The sequence below is a fragment of the Lepisma saccharinum genome, chromosome 2 (genome assembly GCF_977018435.1).
Source record: "Lepisma saccharinum chromosome 2, izLepSacc3.1, whole genome shotgun sequence".
Taxonomy (NCBI): domain Eukaryota; kingdom Metazoa; phylum Arthropoda; class Insecta; order Zygentoma; family Lepismatidae; genus Lepisma; species Lepisma saccharinum.
The window spans coordinates 2,688,223-2,711,247 of record NC_139230.1 but is presented as its reverse complement, the minus strand read 5'-3'; the positions used below and the strand labels follow the sequence as shown (position 1 = coordinate 2,711,247).

The window sequence follows — 23,025 nt, the reverse complement described above, 5'->3', positions numbered from 1 at the left end:
GATTTAACACTAAATATCAATAAATGCCATTATATAATATATACTCGAAAGAAAAAAACCCAGTTGAATTTCAGTGTCAAATATACAACCATAATAGTTTATACAACCATAATTTAGCAAGAAATTTTACAGCTAAGGATTTAGGAGTTATTTTTATTCAAATCTTACTTTTAATAAACATATAGAACATATAATTAGCGAAGCGTTCAAGAACCTTGGGTTTATTCTTAGAATGGGTAGGGATTTTAAGAGTATTGAGACACTAGAAGCTTTGTATTATTCATATATGAAACCAAAACTTAAATATGCATCTGTTATATGGAATACAGACACAACAAAGTACAGTGAAGCAATTGAACGAGTCTAATCAAGATTTCTTAGATTTCTAAAATACAAATTTCAGAAAGTTTACTCCACATCTGAACACTACGACAACTAATATATGAATGTTGGTTTACAAAGCTGTGTCATAGAAGAATGTTACATGAAATAGTATTCTTGTGGAAGTTGTTAAATCACGAAATAGATGCTGAACATCTACTTTGCCAGATTAATTTTCGAATCCCATTGACGAAAACTAGACTCAAGAATGAAGTTTTTCTTATAAAGAAGGCTAGATCGGAAATTAAAAAGAAATCTCCATTGTGGAGAATGTGCACCAGTTACAATAACTTGCTAATCAAGAATAACACCATTGACATCTTTTCTATGAACCTAAGGGACCTTAGTAAAGCCACTATTAAAACAATGGCCTAAGCTTAAACACATAATTTCCTAATGAAATGGTGTGATAAAGTGTATGTATATAAAATAAATAATTTTAAATATATTTTTATATTTATATATATATTATTTCTATTTCTATATTCAGAAATATATGTAACTGTATTCACTATGTATCCTTTATATGGGCTCTGTAATTAGGTATGTACCAATTGAGTTCAATAAATAAATAAGAGTGGAACGGGAAATAAAATATTAAACTTAACAAACTCTAGTAATTATGAGTCAAACATTGTGGTAAAATGGCTGAACTGAAACTAAATAGCTATCTACATTTGTTACTTTCATATTTCACACATATTTTTAAAAAGATGACAGTTGAACTTGTCTGTGCAATTTGTCTCCACCAGGCATCAATCCTAAACCCTTCATTACAAGGCAACAGTGTTAATATAAGTAATTATCTCGATTTTACATTCAGAGAGCCAAACTGAAAAAAACTTAAGATGTGGGAGAAATGTAAAAATCCACAAACATAAAACAGGAATACATATGAGGGCTATTTTTTTTTCAACCTCCGATGGCCGGTGGGCCGTCAAGAGCTAGGAAGCAGGGCATTATGCAGCGTGATTGGTGTCTCCCCTGCCACTACCTTCACCACTGCCAAGGCCAACGCTTCAGTTGAAGCTGAGTGACGGGCACATAGAGATGTCTGCTATAATCGACTCTCCCGCCAAGTGCAAGGTGTGTTACTGGTTGACTTCCTGGAGCCGGCAACTACAATCAATGCGGCTGCATACTGTGAGACATTGCACAGAATACGCAGAGCCATCCAGAACAAACTGAGAGGCATGCTGTCTTCAGGCATTGTCTTGCTTCATGACAATTCCCGACAACATGTTGCTGCGTCAACCCAAGACCTTCTTCAACAATTCCACTGGAAAGTGTTTGTTCACCCCTGGCACCAAGTGACTTCCACCTTTTCCCGGCTATGAAGAAGTGGTTGGGAGGACGGTGTTCCACACCAATGAGGAGCTTCGGGACACGGTGCAGACCTGGCTCAACAGACAGGCGGCACCTTTCTTTGCAGAGGGTATTGGAAAGCTAGTGCATCGGTACGATAAATGTCTGAATCCTCTTGAGGCTTACTTGAAAAGTAGACGTAACATTTATCAATAAACCCATTTTGCTATTCACTGTGGTTGTGATTTCATGCCCTATCGGAGGTTGAAAATAAAATAGCCCTCGTACATATTTCTAAGTAATTTCCTTTCTTGTGAAATTTACTGTACAACTTTTAATAACTTTTAGTGTATCACAATCTCTTGTATCCTGTGAGACAAGAGTCAGCCCTAGGTGGGTGCAGAGCCTAGGGCACATAACATTCACATGGTCTATAATGAAAGTTGCTGTGAATTTAAAAAATCTGAGAAAGGCATCATTTATTTATTTGCCTAATAAAATTCAACTCTTCTTGCTATCTTTGATGCAAAATTTGCAATGATCTCCCTATAATCTAGAAATTATCTTCTCAATGGAAAGAATTGACAGTGCATTGACTCTCTCCTGTGATTACATAGATTTCAAATAAGTTTTGATAAGTTTAAAATTTGAAAAAACTTCTCTTGGAAACTTGCTACAGTAGAAGGTCTTGTAAGAAAAATTCTGAATGCAAGTAGTGTTTGGAAAGGAGAATGAAAGATGAGAGTTTGACACTTACTGCTGCTAATGTTTTGTAGGAAATTAAGTCTGAAAATAAGTTAAATGAACAACTAACATGTGCTTAGAAAATCTTATGAAGATGTTTTCCAAATGATTACAAGCCAGTACACATGAATATTTTCATCTAAATCATTTTGTTACAGAAGTTTTCCACATTTAACATTTAGCAAGTTATGTTACATGGGAAAATGAAAAATTGAATGTATTGTGCATTGTGCCCACACGCAAGAATATCTACATCCCTTCATACTTTTAGTATGTCATGACATTTACAATAACTAAAACTTACCCAAGTCAGCATAGATAATATCTTCTTTACTCTCAGCCTGAGCTATAATTTTTCCCCATGGATCTACAATAGTGGAATGGCCCCATGAAATGTAAGAAGCCTTCTCATCGCGTGCCGGTGCTATTCCAGCCACATACACTTGATTATCCACTGCACGGGCACGCTGAAGGAGTTCCCAATGAAGTGGTCCAGTCGTCATATTGAAAGCACCTGGGTACAACAACAGTCGACATCCTGAAATCACCAACAACATCTATTACGATATACACTATTCACAACTGCAGGAGAAAACTCTCATTATTATTACAGATCATAACACTTACCAACAAATTGAGATATCTTGATTTATTTGCTATATTTTACTTCGCTATTTGTGACACTTTTGGCTAATTTGCGAAGATGGGGATGAGTGATGATATGATGAAATTGATGAATGGACACTCACAAACATCCACGCCCAAGCTAAGATATGAACCCAGGTAGTGTGATGTGCTAACCACTCTGCCATGGGGACCGGCTCAGATTTCTTCAAAATGTTAAATGACAAATATCCTGCTGAACTACTACTAAAAGCTGAATTCAAGTAGTTTGATCATGCCAAGCTTCACAATGCCACACACAATTTGTAATCACATTAGAACAATGGATCTAGCAAATTAATTAACTTTTGGCAAGGAAATACCAACATGTGAGGATGTTTTAGCTTTTATGTTTGAAACTGGCATAATCATAAACAACAAGACCAATTCCTATTGTAGGATCAGAAAAGAACATTCAGTGTCAACCAGAATGTTAACTATGTGTGCTGCTAAGCACAAAATGTTTCCAAATCTTATATAAATTAAAGGCAAAAGTAGTCAGTGAAGCACTAGGTATGGTATATTCAGGATATAAGTTATTGTACAACAATCAATGTCAGGGCTATAATAGAAGATATCCTTACAAGATAACATGAAATTACTTATACTTTGGGGAAGAACCACATTATCTGACAGTCATAAGATAGCATCCACACCACCAATTAGAAGCATAATTGATTGGTTGACTGATTTGCTTTATTTTACATAACTTTTTGTGCCACTTCTCTCTAATTTGCAAAGATAGGGATGAGTGATGAAATGACACTCACAAACATCCATGTCCAGACTGGTATTCACACCCGTGACCCCTGGTATCATAGCACAATGTGCTAACAATTCGGCTGCGGGGGCCGGCCAGAAGCATAATAAATTGTTTTTCTACATATTTATGGAACAGGCAGTAATGCCACAAAATTTAGTGTTTCGCAACCCTAACCCTAAGTTAACCTTGAATTGATGTTTTAAGTCTACTTTATACACACAGGCTAATCGGGACTGGGACCTACAGTTTAAAGTGATATCCGAACCACTATTCAAAGTGGCTCCATCAGGTATCAAACCTGGGACTAAGTTAACCTTGAATTAATTTCTAGAATTCACCGTATGGAACAAAGTGGCAATTAAAAGTATTTTAAAATATCTCAGTCTCATAATGGAGGAAACCCAGTGTGAATATCTATCACAGTTTTCATTTCACAAACACTTAGTTTTAGGGTTGTGTGACTTTTGAAATACTCTGTAGAAGGCATTTCCTATTGACTGGCAAATGTTCCCAACCTCCTCAATTTTTTTAAAAAAAAGTTTTTACTAGCCCTTCTGGCTTCTTCCATTATCTACAAAATCCTATTAAAACAATTTAAAGAATACTGAATAGTCCTTACCAAGAGAACTGTAAATCCGAGCCATTTCTGCAAATCGAATGTCATAACAAATTCCAATTCCAAGAGTGCATGGAGCTGTGGGAACAACTGTCAGATCACTTCCTGCACTCAATACCTCAGATTCTTTGAATCTTATCCCACCTGGAATGTCAATATCAAACAAATGAATCTGAAACAGAGGTACACATAAATGCATCATTTACAAGCATCATATATGATGGCATTATACAGCAAAACATCAATTCAAAAGTGCAAAGTGATTTCAAAATATGGGAATGATCTCACAATGGAAAGTGAATGGCAAAATAAAGTACTAAGGACTTGTAACAGTTCAGTCAAATAGTTTGATTAGCTGCTGTGTGTTGAACTATAGAGTGAATCCCACAATATGTGATACTGTCATCAGGCTACAGATGTTGACACTGTACAGCTAGCATTTTGTTCTTAGACTTGCAGTTATTTGGAGGTGAGGATGGTTTACATAGATCAGTGTGCAGAGCTATGTCAAACAGCTAAAATGTCTCCCTTTGAACAATGTGCTAAAAACGTTTGGTCATAATGAAGTCAAAGTGAGCAGCTAAGAAAGAAAATGCTATGGCAAGCATATGGGGAATCAGCCACGGGGCAGAGTGGAATATTAATTAATAACAAATAACTAACAACATTGCAGCCACAAACTTTTTGACTGAACTGGCATGTCAAATTAATAACACTGGTCGACATGGGTTCTGATGTTTGGAAACTAATTGTGGTTTCTGAAACTACATTTGATGCTGATTTCAGAAGTGACCTTGTTTATGTTGTATCACCCTCAGTTATTTAGAAATCTTCATTGTTGTATAAATCGTAATTCCTGCCCAGAAATTAGAAGTTAATAATATTCCCGATAGATGGCAGTGCACCTCTTATTACATTATATGATTAACAAAATTGCTGAAGATGCCTAGTAACAATGAATGGTTCAATAAATTTGTTTCTAAGTTTTGTTATTCGATACCAACTAATGCAAATAGTACAGTTTTTAATTTATTTACCATGTATAAGGTTACGTGATCCGAAAACCTTAGTTAAGTGTATTGTAGATATTATATATGTAAATAGCAGTAGGGAATGCAAAATATTTGATAAAGTTTTCGTCATTGTTCGTGCTGTGTTGTGTTGAGAGACAATGTCGTCGTCGTCCAGGAAGTGTTTGAACTCGCCCCATGTATTCTGTTACATTTGTGGAAGCTATGTAGTGAAGAGGCAAAGACAACGTATCACCACATTTGTGAGGTCTGCTTACCACGAATATTTTGGTGTTAAAGTAGGTGATCAGGACAAAAACTGGGCCCCGCATGAAGTTTGCAAAACATGTGTGGAAGCTTTGCGATTGTGGAAGTGTAGCAAGAGGAAAGCATTGCCATTTGGAATACCAATGGTATGGCGGGAACCAAAAAATCACATTGATGACTGCTATTTCTGTGCTATAGATGTTAGCGGTTAGTGATAAGAACAAGAGCAATGTGAGCTATCCCAACAACATACAATCGACCATTAGGCCCGTGCCTCATGGGCCAGATGTACCTGTACCTGTACCACGTACGAGTAGTGATAATTGCAGCACTTCAAGTGACACTGAAGTTGAACGTGCACACTATGATGACAGTGACGATTTCTGTCCTGGTACAAGTACAGACACTCCGCAACCTTTCACACAACATGAACTGAATGATCTCGTAAGAGACCTAAGTTTACCAAAGGAGAGTGCCCAACTTCTTGGTTCCCGACTGAGTAAGAAAAACCTGTTGTCTCCAGGAACACATTTCTCATGGTACAGGCATCGAGAGACAGAGCTACTCCCATACTTTACTGAAGACGAAAACCTTGTTTATTGTAACAACATAAGGAAAGTCATAGAATTGTATGGTATTTCTTACAATGTAAGTGAATGGAGACTTTTCATTGATGCATCACAGACTAGTCTGAAGGGTGTTCTGTTAAATAACTGTAATGTGTTCCCATCGATTCCAGTTGCATATTCTGTGTCGCTTAAGGAAACTTATGAAACTTTGAGGTTCATGCTACTGAAAGTGAAATACGAAGAACATGGTTGGTCTGTCTGTGGAGATTTTCAAAGTGATAGCTTTGTCGTTGGGTCTCCAGGCTGGGAACACAAAATTCCCCTGCTTCTTGTGCAAATGGGACAGTCGGGACAGGGAGAATCATTGGAAAGTGAAAACGTGGCCAAGTAGAGAATCTCTCTCTCCAGGGAAGAAGAATGTGACACAATGGCAATTAATTCAGTCGTCTAAAATACTGCTCCCTCCGTTGCATATTAAGTTAGGGATAATGAAACAGTTTGTGAAAGCGTTAGACAAAGACGGCGAATGCTTTAAATACATTGCCAGGAAATTTCCATCCGTCACTGAGGGTAAGCTCAAAGAGGGTATTTTTGTTGGCCCTAAGATACGGAAACTGATGTTGGATGCAGATTTTGAAGAAATAATAACTGCTACGGAAAGGGATGCCTGGGTAAGTTTCAAAATGGTGGTTGCCCATTTTCTGGGCAATAAAAACACGTTAACTATGAACATTTTGTGAAAAATCTGCTAACGAATTTATGTAAACTTGGTTGTAAAATGAGCCTCAAATTGCATTTCCTTAACTCACATCTAGATTTCTATCCGAGTAATCTCAGACGCTTCAGCGAGGAGCACGGGGAAAGATTTCACAAGGACATAGCAGAGATGGAACAGAGATACCAGGGACGATGGAATGTTTCCATGATGGCAGATTTTTGTTGGATGTTAAAAAGAGATGTTCCTACTTCGGGTGTCGGGGAAGGCAGAAAGTCAAAAAGAATGAAGTTTGATCCTGAGTCTCAGTAATTCGAAATGCACTATTTTATATCTCTTTCTAGACATGTGTAAATGAAAATGTACATGAATATAGTATATAATATAGATTTTACAATCTCAATATATGTCCCACTGATTACTATATTTGCAAAAATTATTTATTCTGTGTGTCTGTAATATGATTATATAAACCCCAAATGATCCCAATAATACCATAATAGACCCCTATATGCTATTCAGTTTTCACGATTTGTAAAAAATTGTGACGTGATGGAGCAAAACAGTTTTCAAATTTGAATTCAGCATGAAAAATCCTTTCCGAGTCACCTATTCATTTCAAAACATGGTTCAACTTTTGAAAAAATATCGACCAGTGTAATTTTGGATCTTCTGATAGTTTGAGTTGGTGTTTTAAGTCCACTTTATGCATAGTAAGGCTAATCTGGACTGGACCTACAGTTTAAAATGGGATCCGAACCACTATGTGCCTCAACCAGGTATCGAACCCAGTACACATTGCCACTATTAAACATCCCAGTTCATCAGCTTGAAAATATCACCAAGGGATAAAAGCAATGTTGTTGTTCATGTGGTCAACATGAACGTACAAAGAAGTATATAAGAATATTCTCCTAATATGAAGTATATAAGGGTGATGTAATGCAATCAATCTCCCTGGTAGCACCTGGGGTTGGGATTTGGTCAGTTTGAAAGGGTGCCTACATTAGTAGAGACCTGCAAATGTTCTCATGATGTCTACACATATAATACTTTTTTGATAAACACAATATGGCAGTTATGTGTAAGTTTAAAGTGAGGTGTTTCTACTGTAATGCAAAAGAGAATGTGAATGGCATACATAATACAATAGAAAATTGCATACAATATCACACCCAACTGTCAGTAGGAGACTACATGATATGAACATGATTGATTTGATTCATAATGATTTTAAACAACTACAAAAAAAATATATTTTTTTTTGCAACACACAAAAATATCCTTCTCTTTCATTCACAAAGCTTACCTTGCGATGTTTAGCCAAAAGATTCCCTGTTGGGCCCCACACTGTGCATGTGTTGTACAGTTTGTCTGAATCTTTCTCTGGAATTGAACCAGCTACAATGTAAGCACTTGTTTCTTTTGCAATGTTTGATAAGGCCACTGAGGTTTCTCCTGAGGGTATTGCTTCAGCATACTGAGGAAAATATTCTGCAAGAGATACAGCTACAATATGAATAGAGTAGTTATTGTACCAACATGATTTTATATATTGATTAGCTTTATTTTACTTTGCTTTTGTGCCACTTTTGGCTAATTTGCAAAGATGGGGATGAATGATGATATGATGAAATTGATGAATAGACACTCACAAACATCCATGCCAGGCCAGGATTTGAACCCAGAACCACTGGCATCATAGCGCAATGTGCTAACCACTCTGCCACGGGGGCTGGCTGTACCAACATAAAATGGCTAACAGAAATATTGATTGATTGAAATGGTTTATTTTACTCCACTTTTCTGTCACTTTTGGCTAATCACAAAGATGATGATGAATGATGATGAACTTGATGAAGGGACACTCAGCAAGAACATCCATTCCCAGACTGGGATTTCTAACCTGCTATGTTAACCACTCCACCTAAGATATTGATATTGATATGTTGTTTTAAGTCCACTTTATGCACAGTAAGGCTAATCGGGACTGGACCTACAGTTTAAAGTGGGATCCGAACCACTTGTGCCTCCACCGGGTATCAAACCCGGGACCCCTTGATTACAAGGCGACGACGCTACCACTGCGCCATCGGGGAGGCCTCCACCTAAGAGGTTGGCTGATTAACAGAAAGATATGCAACATGATAAGTACAACACACATTATTAAACAATTTGCACTTCATATGATTTGATGAATGGAAATTAATGAATGAATCATTGAAAATAATTTTACCATCTTTTTATCAGACTAAATTTTTAAAGGAACTCTATAATCTTATCACAACTTTCAGCTGTCTTTTAATTTAGTGACCCTCTCTGAAATACAAAGACATGAATTTGAAATCCTGAAAGATTTGTAGTTGTTTAAGTGCACATACAGATGCGATTCTCCTGACTGTGTCATGATCATGACAAGACGAGGAGGGGTGAGAGGCAGAGAGAATGAGTCAAAGAAAACCTTAAGAATAGAAGAAGAACTTCTCCTGGGATCTGTTTTAATTCAGTATTTCTAATGTGTGGTATTTTGGAAACGTGCATCCTCACATAGTACAACAGCACATTCTTTACACATGTAACTGCTCTTCTTCCTCTTTGGTTACAGAGCTCTGTTAGAGATTCCATGGCATTTTTCCATAACATCTTGTTACATTCCCCGGATTATTTTCAATGGAACTACTTACGTTTATTCCTCAACGGTGAGCCTGAGACTTATCAGCCTACTATGAAGCCCTCAGGTTGTGGGAAATTAGATAAGGATATGCTTACGTAAACTTTACTAACTCTCGCACACCAAACTATATTTAGAAGTCAGTTAATGTTAATATATTACACTTGAACTCACAATTAAACTTCTTATTACAAACAAAACTGTATTTAGATCATAATACTTCTTCACTACATAAATTAAAACATTCACATTTCCAAAATCACTTCCATTATTCCAGCAACATCCCTAATATCTCTCACCTCACAACCCACAATCAAATGTTTTAAGGTTAGTCCATAACCATAAAAGACTACCCAATTGAACAAAACAAATTACGTCATAATAGACAATTAACATTTTAAACATATTAAACACTTAAAATGATACATGGCATCCTCCCACAAACAAAAAGAAAATTAACAAAATGAAAATGGAGTAAATTTTCTTTTTCAAAACTCTAGGGCCATCCACTGAACTCAACAACTGCTTCTCAGTTTGTTGGAGTGTAGGACAGGGCAGACGTATTCCAAGTGGTAACATCTAATTGTTTAACACTAGTTTCTCCACTATCGAAATCTTCCGTCTGTGTAGCACTTTCTTTCCTCCTCCAATTGTAGTTACCTATATACCGGTTATAGCGATGTGGGGAGAAATTATTATTACCATACGAACTTCTTCTTCGGAATGGTGTTCTTATTTCTTCTCCAGAAGATCGCTGTAATCCCTCGCAGTTCCTTCTTCTATAGAACCCGCTTCTATTTTCTTCTCCTGAAGGATTGTTACTTTGTCAAGCGCTACCATTGAAGTTCTCATTATCAGATATTCCGCTACCAGCAGACACCTTCGCTGAATTGGGTTGATTTCTGGAGAACGTCAATTGCATAACTCTAGCTTGGTAGGTTCTTCTGTCCTCGAATCTCGGGTTTTCTGTCCTCCATCCATCGAGTTGCTCCGAGGCTTCATATCTTCCCAAGTAGCTGGTAAGTTGATCCATGTTGCGTGGATCGCGAGTAAGTACCAACTGACGCACTCGCAGCGGAAGTTGACTAATAACCAAGTTCAGCGCTTCGCTTTGGTCAACGCTATCCACAAGATTACAATACGAGCCATATGTGTCCCAGCAATATTCTTCAAGTGAGAGGCCACAGCTCCTCGAATACCGTTTATTTCTCAGCGTCTGCATTTCCCTTTGCTTGGCATCAGCAGAAGCATATTGTTTTTTAAAGGCAGCACAAAAATGTTCAAAAGTCTTCCACTTCTTCTCATTTGCAACAAACCACGCCTTAGCCTTTCCTACCATAAAAGAGGGCAATAACTTCAATCTAAAAATCATAGGGACATTCATTAGATCCAGGTATGTTATTAGCTCTTTTAAATACCTTTCAGCAGAGACAGTATTAATCTCTCCCGCAAACTTTGAAAGAGCGTTAACATCAGACATGCGAAAAGATTTGTAGGAGCTATTCTTATAGGCATTGTCACGAGATATCTCATCCTGTCCCCATCTCTCAGACTTTCCATTATTATGTCTCTTCCTGGGCTTTGTAATTTTCCTAGTTTCAGTTTCCTCAGAACTAGAGGAAACTGCAGAGCAAGAACTTGACGAGTAACGATTTCTTTTCCTCATCTTCCCCTTGGAATCACCTCTCGTTGTTGAACCGTTCATTCCCGGTTGAAATACAGCTTCACCATTTTGAGAAGGTTCTAGAACCCGACAGCCTGCCATTAACATCTGCAGTTGATCGACCTGCCTATCTACAGATGCGACTTTCTCCGTAACTTCTTCAAGTTTCTTTTCTTGCCTTCTCTGATTTAACTCTAAATTATCAAGTAATTCTGAGGAACCCTGTGTTGCTTCTGGCCTTGCAATTATTTCAACACTCTCTATTCGTCCCCTCAATTTCTCAATTTCATTTTCCATTTCCTTTTCTTTAGCTTCTCTAGATGTTTTCTCCTGTGCCAAGTCAAAGTTCCACTTGTCATAATCCTCCTTTTGTTTTTCTTCCAGCTTTAGAATTAATTCAGCTACTTGCTGCCTCTCACACGCAATTTCCTTCCTCAGAGTCTCCTTAATTTCTCTACATTCCTTTCGCCCCTCTTCTATTCTTAATAATAATTCTTCCTTATCTTGACTGAGCAGCTTCATCAATTCTCCTCTTTCTTCATTCCTTTTTCTTTCTTGTTCATTTCTTATCCTTTCCTGTTCCTCTTTATCTTCCCTTCTGATTCTTTCTTGTTCATCTTTATCTTCATTTCTTTTTCTATCTTGTTCATTTCTTATCCTTTCCTGTTCCTCTTTATCTTCTTTTCTTATCCTTTCCTGTTCCTCTTTATCTTCTTTTCTTATCCTTTCCTGTTCCTCTTTATCTTCTTTTCTTCCCATTTCCATTTTCTCCATCAGGGTTTGAAACAACTGTTCCAAACAAGGACTTCCTTTGTTACCCTTCTCTTTACAAATTAGACATTTCAATTCTTCCATCTTATACTGCGATTTTGGCAAAGCATAACCAGCACAACGTAAGTGGAAGCTTCTTTTACAATCGTTGCACTCGACCTCTTCATCATCAGCTTTCCCTTTATCGGAACAGCAACTTAAAGTATCCATTTTTAACTTACGACGATCACTTCTTAAATTACGCTTCTGCATACCCTACTCAAACACATTTATCGAGCCCCACGTTGGGCGCCAAAAAGTTTACACCTGTTACGTTCCCCAGATTATTTTCAATGGAACTACTTACGTTTATTCCTCAACGGTGAGCCTGAGACTTATCAGCCTACTATGAAGCCCTCAGGTTGTGGGAAATTAGATAAGGATATGCTTACGTAAACTTTACTAACTCTCGCACACCAAACTATATTTAGAAGTCAGTTAATGTTAATATATTACACTTGAACTCACAATTAAACTTCTTATTACAAACAAAACTGTATTTAGATCATAATACTTCTTCACTACATAAATTAAAACATTCACATTTCCAAAATCACTTCCATTATTCCAGCAACATCCCTAATATCTCTCACCTCACAACCCACAATCAAATGTTTTAAGGTTAGTCCATAACCATAAAAGACTACCCAATTGAACAAAACAAATTACGTCATAATAGACAATTAACATTTTAAACATATTAAACACTTAAAATGATACAATAAGTGGGTGCGCATCAATCTTTTATCTTTGATATACAGTAGAGCGTCGATTATCCGAACGTCGGTCAACCGAACGACCGCTTAACCGAACTGTGTACTCGCTCACTTTCAGATATCTGTAATGAAAAAAGTACGTGACTTAGCTGCTCGTAAGCGTGTAGGCTTGCTTAGACAGACCAAAATAAAGGATTTTTTTAAACGTTAATTTTGTGTACTGTGTGTATTGTTCATGCAAAATGCGTATGTAATATGTACATATTTTTGTTTAATAAACTGTACCACATACTATATATTCCTACTAAAGTTGCCTTTGTACGTTACTTCTTTTTGGCAAATAAACATGTACAGTTCGATTATCCGAACAAACCAGTTTTCCAAACACCCATGTCCCCCAATTACTTCGGATAATCGACGCTCTACTGTACTTGGTAGAGGGACAGACAATGTCTTTCACCTGGTCATTATCTGCATGTGCATAAGCCAACAGAAATCAGGTTCACTTCTATCATGAACTGTTGTACTTTATTCCCGAAATGATGTTGTCAATCATGAAATATGCATAAAAACTCTTTCTATGACCATTTGAGAGACTTGAATTTTTGTCCACTTTATTCTCAATAGGCTAATCAGGACTGGATCTACAGTTTGAAGTGGATTCCTAATTGTTAATTAATTGTATTAAAAATACTAAGCCTGGTGCAGGATTGAACATGCGCTTGTGTGCACTTTCATGTCACAATTAGAGGAAACTGCAAGTAACAACACATTCAAGAGCATATGTGTAAAAACCACTACCCATGGGCATAGTTAGGTAGGGGCTAGGGGGGCTAAGCTCCTCCAGAGCCTGACATTAGCCCCCCAAATGCATTTGCACAAAATAATTAAGGAAAGAGAAACTGCACAAAAAATTGGAAAATGTATGATGAAACTTTCTTGTGGTGTGGCATTCACATTTAAGGAAAGAAGTTGAAATTATGTTTTGATGCAGGCAATACACAACAGAAGGTAGATGCAGGGTGCGATTTATTCTCTATAAAAGTTGAAGTTCATGTGTATTTTTTGGACCATATGCACGGATAAGATTTCAAAGAAAATATATCACCGTTATTTCTATTGATATTCCACCTTGGAGCATATGGTAAACAATAATGTTGTTGCTTTCAAACAATAGTGGCTTGGCATACAGCGCTAACATAAATAGTGTCTTTCAACAATGACTTCCTACAATTGAGTCTTTCTGAGCATGAAAGGGGTCTCTGGTTCGAAACTTGGTGAGGCACATTGCACAGTGGTTCGTATCCCATTTTAAACTGTATGCTCAGTCCCGATCAGCTTATATTTGCATAAAGTAGACTTAAAAATAATAACAATGCATTGAAGAGACTTGAATAGAATAACAGTTTTGATAGGGAAAACAAGTCAGAACAAAAAAATGAAGTTAGTTCGTGTGGATCTGCATTGTGTATGGGTCATTTTAAAATGTACACCTGAATGTCGTGTGAATGTAAATGTGTCGCAACTATTGAAATTGAGAAAGAAAATTAAAGAATGCAAATTCAAAATGATCTTATAAAACCTGCTTTGAATGCCATACCAGGTGCCCTTTTGAAGTCAGCTGGTCAGGGTTACATAAAAGTTGTTTGGTTGAGAATTCTCATTTAATAAAATCTTTGTGATTAGCCAAAAGTGACAGAAGAGCGAAATAAAATAAAACAAATCAATCAATCAATCAAAGTCTAGTTTTAGAAGATAATTGAAGGAATTCGAGAAAACAGGAAATGGGGTGTTGGGGGACAAAGAGTAAGAAATTATTACTGACACACTGGAATGTTCACAACGTGAATTTAAAAAAATAATAGTTTGCTAACTTACTCTGTACTGCAATTTGAACTTAGAATCATCAAAATTTCATACATATTACAGCATAAGATCACAGTCGCCAGGCTGAAATGTTTAGTCGCCATGGCAATTTTTCGAGCCCTGGCCATAATTATTTTCATAATGAATAGAAGCATGGATAATGTTAGCCCCATTAACCCATCCCCCCAAGTGGATGGAGGAAACTATGTGTATGCATCATACTATCAGTAGTGTTAAAATCAAACACAGCAACTACTACTACTTCAAAATTTCAAGTGATTGACTGATATTTAACCTTTTCAGTCCCAAGGCCATTTTCACAAGTAAGCCTCTCTGTCCCGAGCCGATTTTGAGCAAAATGCAGAGTTTCAATTAAATGAGTGTAGATTGGAGACTAATTGCCCTACAGAGATGAGTGATATACCGTTGTATGCGGAATGAACCAGAGAGTCAGACTATATGAAATTTATGCAAATTTGGTGTATATGTGGTGGAGGGGAGGGGGCTAACTCTCAAAATTCCAAAATTCCGGGGGAAAAAAATTGGTTTACCAACCCTCCCCCAAAGAAAAAAGTACATGACAGAGTGTCGACATGCACATGGAAATGATCGCTGACATGTAAGAAACACAACAATATTTGCATTATTATCATATGACCAATGTAACTTGAGTTGTACCCCCAAAAGGAATGGTCGGCACTCCACTGATTCAAGCTTCAAAATGCAGCGGTACCTTGAAATTACTTTAGCTCAGAGACTATTTGCCCTGGAGATATGAAAGATATACCGTTGTACGCAGAATGAATCACAGATACAGACGATATATAATTTATGCACATTTGGCGTATATATGGAGGGGAAAGGGGGGAAATCCCCTGAAAATACTTTTTTTAATGGGGTTTCGCCCCCGCCCCCCGAAAAAAAGGATATGAAAAGCTCAAAATGCACATAGAAATTATCGCTGGCATGTAAGAAACAGAAAAATATTTGCATCATTGTCGTATGACCAATGTAACTTGAGTTGTACCCCCAAAAGGAATGGTAGGCACGCCACTGATTCAAGCTTCAAAGTGCAGCGGTACCTTGAAATTACTATAGCTCAGAAACTAAATGCCCTAGAGATATGAAAGATATACCGTTGTATGCAGAATGAATCACACATGCAGACGATATATAATATATGCACATTCAGCGTACATATGGAGGGGGAAGGGGGAAATCCCCTCAAAAATACTTTTCTTAAAAAATGGTGTTCCCCCCCGAAAAAATGTCAAAATGCACAAAATGCAAAATTTATGCAAATTTGGCGTATATATGGAGGGGGAAGGGAGAAAACCCCCAAAAATTATTTTAAAAAATTGTCACTTCACCCAAAAAATGTCCTCGCACTTGGGCACAAAACGACACCTACACACAACATTCGCGGACGAAAAGCTAGAACGCAGTGAAAAATGAGCGACGATTCTTGCAGCTGCTTGAAATTCTATTTTTAGACAATGCAGGGTAACCCCTGTCACAACTTGTGGACACTTGTGCTACAAAAAACAAAGGTTTCCTTCTGCGTGCTTCGAAATTCCATTCTCACAACGCAGATTCAACTAACAGTCTTCCCCCTCCCCCTCCCCCTGGTTGCGCCTTCACGGAAAACTTTCATTTTGACATCGGATACTGATAAACAAGCTTCCTTCAAATGCAGTTCACAGGCGGGAGTGAAAAGCATTGCTTTAGAACAACAAAGCCGGTCTTCCTTTTTCGGCAAAATTTTCCCTTGAAAAGAGACACAAAAGAGAAGTCCCTTTTCCCGCCTTTTCCCCTCCATTTTCATGAAGACAAAAAAAAATGCAGAAAAACATTTCTGTTAAATATATGTGTTAGGAACAATATAAAAGAATCAAAAGTCTAGCCAAAAATAGAAACGTTATAATGTAAAACCTACAACCTTGACACAGCGTCTCGATCGAGATGCTTGGGACAGTGAGGCTTACTTTTGGGTATCTCGATCGAGATGCTTGGGACTGAAAAGGTTAAATTATGGGCACGTCAGCAGATGGGCTACTTGTACCTGTCACACAATACAGGGATAAGCCCCCTAACTAAAATAAAACTGAGGATAGGACAGAAACAAGAAAATAAAATATGCCTCTCCCTCACTAAATTTCTAAAACTTATACTGCCATGTACTAGTTAGCAACAACTAAAATTATGCTGTCCCTGAAAATACAATCTTCATAGCTGGTTAAAAGTTGATGCTGTAAAGGGACACTAGGCACAATTAAGGACAACACAACCTCACAGAGGATTATACTGCGCCAGAGCCTTGTTGGCCTGCAAATGGCAGTTACTGGGGCGTTCTACAAGGAAGTGAGGTTGCCAATTGCCTGCCTTCTAATGTCACCCCTCACATGCCTGCATGTGCATGTGATGGTCAGTTACATTAAGTTGCCAAAGTTTATACAAAATAGTTTCTCATATTCTGTAACTCTCAATTATAAATTTAATAGTGTAGTTAAATATTTATCATCATATACATACTAGTTCCATAAGGTGAATTGAAGCATTCAGGCAAACAAATAATGGATGATCCTTTCTCCTTTGCAGTTTTAATAAAGGAAAGGGCTCGCTTCACATTTTCAGCTTTGTCTTCTCCCACAGCCATCTGAATAGCAGCAAGGCGAAACCCTGAAAAAAATATAATTTTAATATAAATTTCATATTTGGAATTCAGGCAGTGCGGTGCAATATTGCTGTAATGTAACAAACTTCATTATTTCTCCTATCAATTTACTTACATGTAAGGTAAGTGGCGGATCCAGAAATGATGCATGGGATGGTCCAATTTTAGTTGCATCAAACCGAGAATATATTTATTCTAAGCTGAGTTTCCATTGTTTCATGCATTCAGTGATTTATCAAAACACACCCAAATAACACTGGCAACAACAATAGCCCAAAATTTTTGTGATGTCTCTCTAAGCTCTTTCATAAAAAGCTTCATTAATGGTTAATTTTGTTCTGAATGTACTTAACCCCTCAGGCAGTTCAATGTACACCTGTACGTTCACAGAATTCTCTGCTAATGGCAGTTCAACGTACACAAATACGTTCAATGCACGGTTGACTTCAAACTGTTGTCAAATGCCATCTATTGGCAGTAGAAAAATAACTGTTTTCAATCACTTGGCCATAAAAATGTTAGTCTCTATTGCCACTTACAGGGAAGTAAGTAAACAACGTTGTTTTCGTAAGTCAAACATCACAATGGCTGCCTTGTCGCAACCAGTAAGTGATGTGGAACTGGAACAAATATTGTTGGAAGACAGCAGCGTTAGTAGTTTTAATTTAGCTTCCAAAAGTGCTAAATGTGCACAAGAACAAATTACTCGCTTTTTCAAATAATGAAGCTGAGATGAAAAATATGAAGAGGAAATATCTGCGACAGTGAGGCATTGTGATCCTGCATGCAGGTGGTGGGAGGTTAGATACTTTCAAACATCATAGTTATGAACAAAATGTATCTAGGATACATGGAAAATACATAAACCACAGAAATTCACACTAATCAAGGTACAGGACATTGTAGACGAGTAACTCAGAAATTAACGATGAGCTACATTCCACAAATTTACGAAAACAAGCATTTCATGTGCTGAAAGCTTCCCTTGTCTGGAAATGGATAATATTTCCCACCACAAATATCACTTTGGGTACACAACATACAGATGAAAATTCAAATAATTTAGAAAAGTAGCCTCTACATAGATCACCACATAACATATGGAAAATGGGACCATGGATACGATTCCATTAGTTTTCTTTGACATTGGGGCTGAATTGAACACTGTGATGGATCCAGGAATGACAGCTGAGAGAGGCAAATTTCAGCTGAGTACTCATGTAGTCGATACTACACACAGGAACCAAGCAACCATTTGTAGTCTAGATAATAGTGTAGCACAGTAGTTCCCAAAGTGTGTGTGTGCAATTTCTAGACATAACCGCCAATTTTTAACTGCAGATTCGTGATTACGAGGTCAAAATTAGTGAGTATGCTGAATTTGAAAGTAAACGGAGATACTTCCGGTATTGTCAATTTATACCCAATACACAATACAAAGAATAGGCCTTGTACAAATACAATGTAACACCAACACATCTCCTCCCCCTTATAGATTTAGATCAAACAATGAAGATTTATTTGAAGTAGGATTATCAATTTCATCTTCAAATTCTACCTACACTTGCTCATACTAAGGTAACACTTTACTATACCTGAGACGGATTCCTTCAAATTTACAGGAGAAAGTACTTACGGAATTCATTTTCTGGAGTGTTGTTGATGTTCCGGAATGTAGTTTTGGTCCATTTTAATGCGAATCCATGTGGTTTTATACGAAAATATCTCTCCAACGTGCTATTTCTGCTCCCGCCATTTGCTTTTTACGAGAGCGCGATATTGCTGCTGCTACAAGCCGATGTTGTCCGTATATGCTAAATTGAACGAAAGGAGTGCTAATGGAACCTAATCTAACAGGCCTAACCTAACCTAGTAGGCATACCTCGTAAGTAAAAAAATCAATTTAAAATTCCTAAAGTGTTTTTAATGTTAAAAAAATTATTTCCGACGCGCTATTGCGATCAACGGTAAGCTACCGCCATGTTGTGTGTGGAAATAAACAAGAACAGTAAGTACTCGTAAATGTAAGAAATATACATTATTTTCGTTACGAATTCCATTATTTCACCTAAATAAGTGTTCCGGAATGCAGAATAGTACGTTAGCAATGTAAAAAAGTGCGAAAGGAATCATTTCCAGGTGTCTCAGGTATAGTAAAGTAGTACCCTAATCTGATATTCCAGGGACGAAAAACGTGATACACCTCAAAGAATGTTCCGCGAAGCAGATAGGTAAGTACAAATGTCAAAAATTGACAAAATGAAGAAGTTATAGGTGTCCGGGGAATATCAGATTTTTACCATATTTTCTTCTTATGTATTGTGTTGTAAATGAAAGTGTTGGCGAAAAAACGGTGCCCACTTATGACCACTTGTTTAATGAACAAAACAAACCAAATCCGCCAAATAACCAGTTGGCTGAAACAGTAAAAAAAGTAAAAAGTGTTCCCCTGTGCATAGCACCACGCCATGAAGGCGTATAGGGGGTGTGGGGGTAACAGTACAAGTTAGAAAAATGTACACATGTATCAGCTGGATGCTACGAGTTGATTGATGAAATAATAAATGTGACACGGCACATGAATGAAAAAACACACACCTCCTTCGAATAATGTATCACTTTATATTTCGATCATCAGAACAGTTTCTCGCACTTGTCAATTTATTTTTGTTAAATATGTATGTAAAGAAACAAGTACACCAATTGTATAGTGCAAATTTAAAATTGTTAACTTACTGTTTGAAGCCATATTTTCCTTCTTAGTATATACAGCTTAAACTTATAAACCTGTTGACTCCTTACACTCTTGAGTGAAATTCTAAGTGTAAACACTAAAACATGCCAAGAAACGTTACACAATCACAATTTTATCTCTACCAGACGACACGAGTTGAGAGCGCCTTCAAGGGTAATGGGTTGCCAGGTCAGATTTTTAAATATCGGGAGATCGTTCCCTGAAATATCAGGAGATCTGCTTAAAAAATCAGAAGAACTAATAATAGCGGATTATCAACATTCTGGGGGGGTAGGGTGGGAAAAGCTTTACACTTTCATTATTGAACGTTAATTATTAATTTTAGATGTCAAAAGATAAATTTATTACTGTTATGTTAATACAAATTTTATTATGAATTTGCACTTCAAGGGTTACCATAACCCCACCCCTTTAATTCACCTAAGGTAAAGGTACAGTTTCCCCCAACCAGTGGCGACGATCGGGTGCCAAAACTGAGGGGTTGAAAGGATTGCCCCAAGGGGTCCCGGGTTCTATACCCGGTGGAGGTACATAGTGGTTCGGATCCCACTTTAAACTGTAGGTTCAGTCTCCATTAGCCTTACTGTGCACAAAGTGGACTTAAAACACCAATTCAATCAATCAATCAAGCAAGCAAGGATTACCCCCCCCCCCACATTGCAAAGAGCAGTGACATTACCGGAAAAAATCCGACCTCGATTTTCTGTTCAGGTCTCAGAAATATTCTAAAATAAATGGTTGTGACTGTGCGTGGATTTATGTACCTTGCGTTTAAAAGTTTATGGAAACATTTCGAAATTTTTGTGTTAACTAAGACTGGAGCTTCAGCCACTACGCATTTGGGGATATATTTTTTAAATACTCTAAATGACTACACCTAGATTGCTTTTATTTAAAATTAGCCAAAGTTACAGGATGTAAGAAAGCCCACACCTTTTTCTTTAACAACACATTTAAAGCATACTTGCATTAATGTTAATGGAGAAGGGCTATCATGCCTGAACCCTCGAAATATCCTTGAATTAAAACTTTTCTTTCAATCACGGAAGGTAATCACGGTGGGTGGCAACATTGGTATTTAGTTGTAACCAGTATTAGACAGATTGATTGATTGCTTTGGTTTATTTTACTTCGCATCTGCCACATTTGTCTAATCGTAAAGATGTGAAATTGATGAATGGACACTCACAAAGAGCACCCATGCTCAGTCCGGGATTCGAACCCGGGACCCAGTATCAGACAAGTCGCAAGTTTATTTTTCAACTTTTTTCCCAGTCACTCCAGACAATGTTAATTAAATTAGGTTTTTGCATTCGAGTTACCTGGTATAAAATCGATAAAGAGAATTTCTACCGCCACAGTATCATTGAGTATGAAGGGACATAAGACCAATTGTAGTAGTAGTTACGCTCAGAAATAGCTTTTAAAAAAAACGCTATAAAAACATGAACATGAACTGCGACGTATAAGTCTGCAACAGCAGTTTACTAAGCAGACCTCCGTGGCTGAGTGGTTAGCACAGCGCTATGGCATCAGGGATCCCGTCTCGGGATCGAATCTCGGCCTGGGCATGGTTGTCCCTTCATCAATTTCATCATCACTCATCCTCGTCTTCGCGATTAGCCAAAAGTGTCAGAAATGCGAAGTAAAATAAACCAAATCAATCAATCGACAGTATACAAAGAGCTTTTGTAATCATAACCTTTGGCTGCATTCGTAATGTGGACTCCCTTTTGCATTAAAGTTAAAACCCTGAACCTGTATCGAGCATTTGCAATAAACACTACCATAAAACTGAATACTTGTTCGTATGTGTGGGTGGCAACATCGGTATTTATAGTGGAACCACGAGCAAAACAACCTGCGCAGACCCGCGACTCCTGTGCACCGTACCCCCGCGAGTAGGAGAGGGGGAGAGTGGACACCATGCTTCCTTATGGCCCGAGGTGGAGGGAAGAAGGGAAACCTGCGCGGGGACTTCTAGTCCCAAGGTTTTTTTCCTTGTGGTCCATCTATAGTTGTAACCAGTTTCCATTTGCTCCACTTTGACGAAAACCGCACCATATGGTGAAAGGACACCCGTCTTGGAATTTCCAATGCACAAAGTGCTCAAGAAGCCGCGCGTCTTTCCCAATGTCATCAAGCCTGGTATGACCCTCCTCCCTCACCCCCCTCTCTCTCCCTGTCTCTCTCTGCGGAATATTCATGGATCTTTGCATTCCACCAGCTGAATATGTAAATTTTAAATCAACTTTCGATTTTTTTAAATAATTGTTCATTATAAATATTTTAGGAAGCAAAAAATCAGGAGATTTCCACATTTTCCTGAAATTTGTAAGGAGATGAGTAGATCGTGCTGAAAACCAGGAAATCTCCTGGGAAATCAGTAGACCTGGCAACACGCAAATGCAGTGTTGTCATATATCGTGTGCAAAATCTCCCTTTTGCTTATTTACGTCATCGACTGAAACTTTATGCAATACCTGCCAAGGCACTTATGATCTCCCCCAAATAGGCAAAAACAGCCGAGTCGAAGATTCTAAAAAAATTAGTTTTTGTATGTAAACAATTCCCTTTTTTACTTGCTATTGGCAGACGATCATTCAGTCAGGGTGCAAGAAAAGTTTCAATTGTATATGGTCACTAAAAGTGTGCAACAAAGCACGTAACTTTAAATTTCTCAAAATATTGAGGTTTACCCCGAAATTTATATTTTTAGTGTTGCCCAAGGACTGGTTCTCCGAAAAGCAGCGCCCGCTTAGGACAGGGTCTCCGAAAGACAGTGTCGCCAGAAGACAGTGTCTCCGAAATCCATCGTCGCGAGTGGAAAGGGTCTC

General features: G+C 37.7%; 1 protein-coding gene across 2 annotated transcripts in view; it reads right to left on the bottom strand.

The window, feature by feature from the left end:
- Positions 1–23,025, bottom strand: part of LOC145983864 (omega-amidase NIT2) — a 35,070-nt gene that overhangs the window by 4,101 nt on the left and 7,944 nt on the right. The window contains exons 1-5 of one of the 2 annotated variants that reach the window (XM_083116924.1): positions 20,170–20,329; positions 17,292–17,438; positions 8,343–8,527; positions 4,476–4,644; positions 2,735–2,968 (exon numbers count right to left, since the gene is read on the bottom strand). In XM_083116924.1, the coding sequence (XP_082973050.1) occupies positions 2,735–2,968; positions 4,476–4,644; positions 8,343–8,527; positions 17,292–17,438; positions 20,170–20,182 (748 nt within the window). In that variant the 5' untranslated portion in view covers positions 20,183–20,329. Of the gene's footprint in view, positions 1–2,734; positions 2,969–4,475; positions 4,645–8,342; positions 8,528–17,291; positions 17,439–20,169; positions 20,330–23,025 lie in introns of those variants that run through there. The other variant, XM_083116925.1, reaches the window with a different exon arrangement.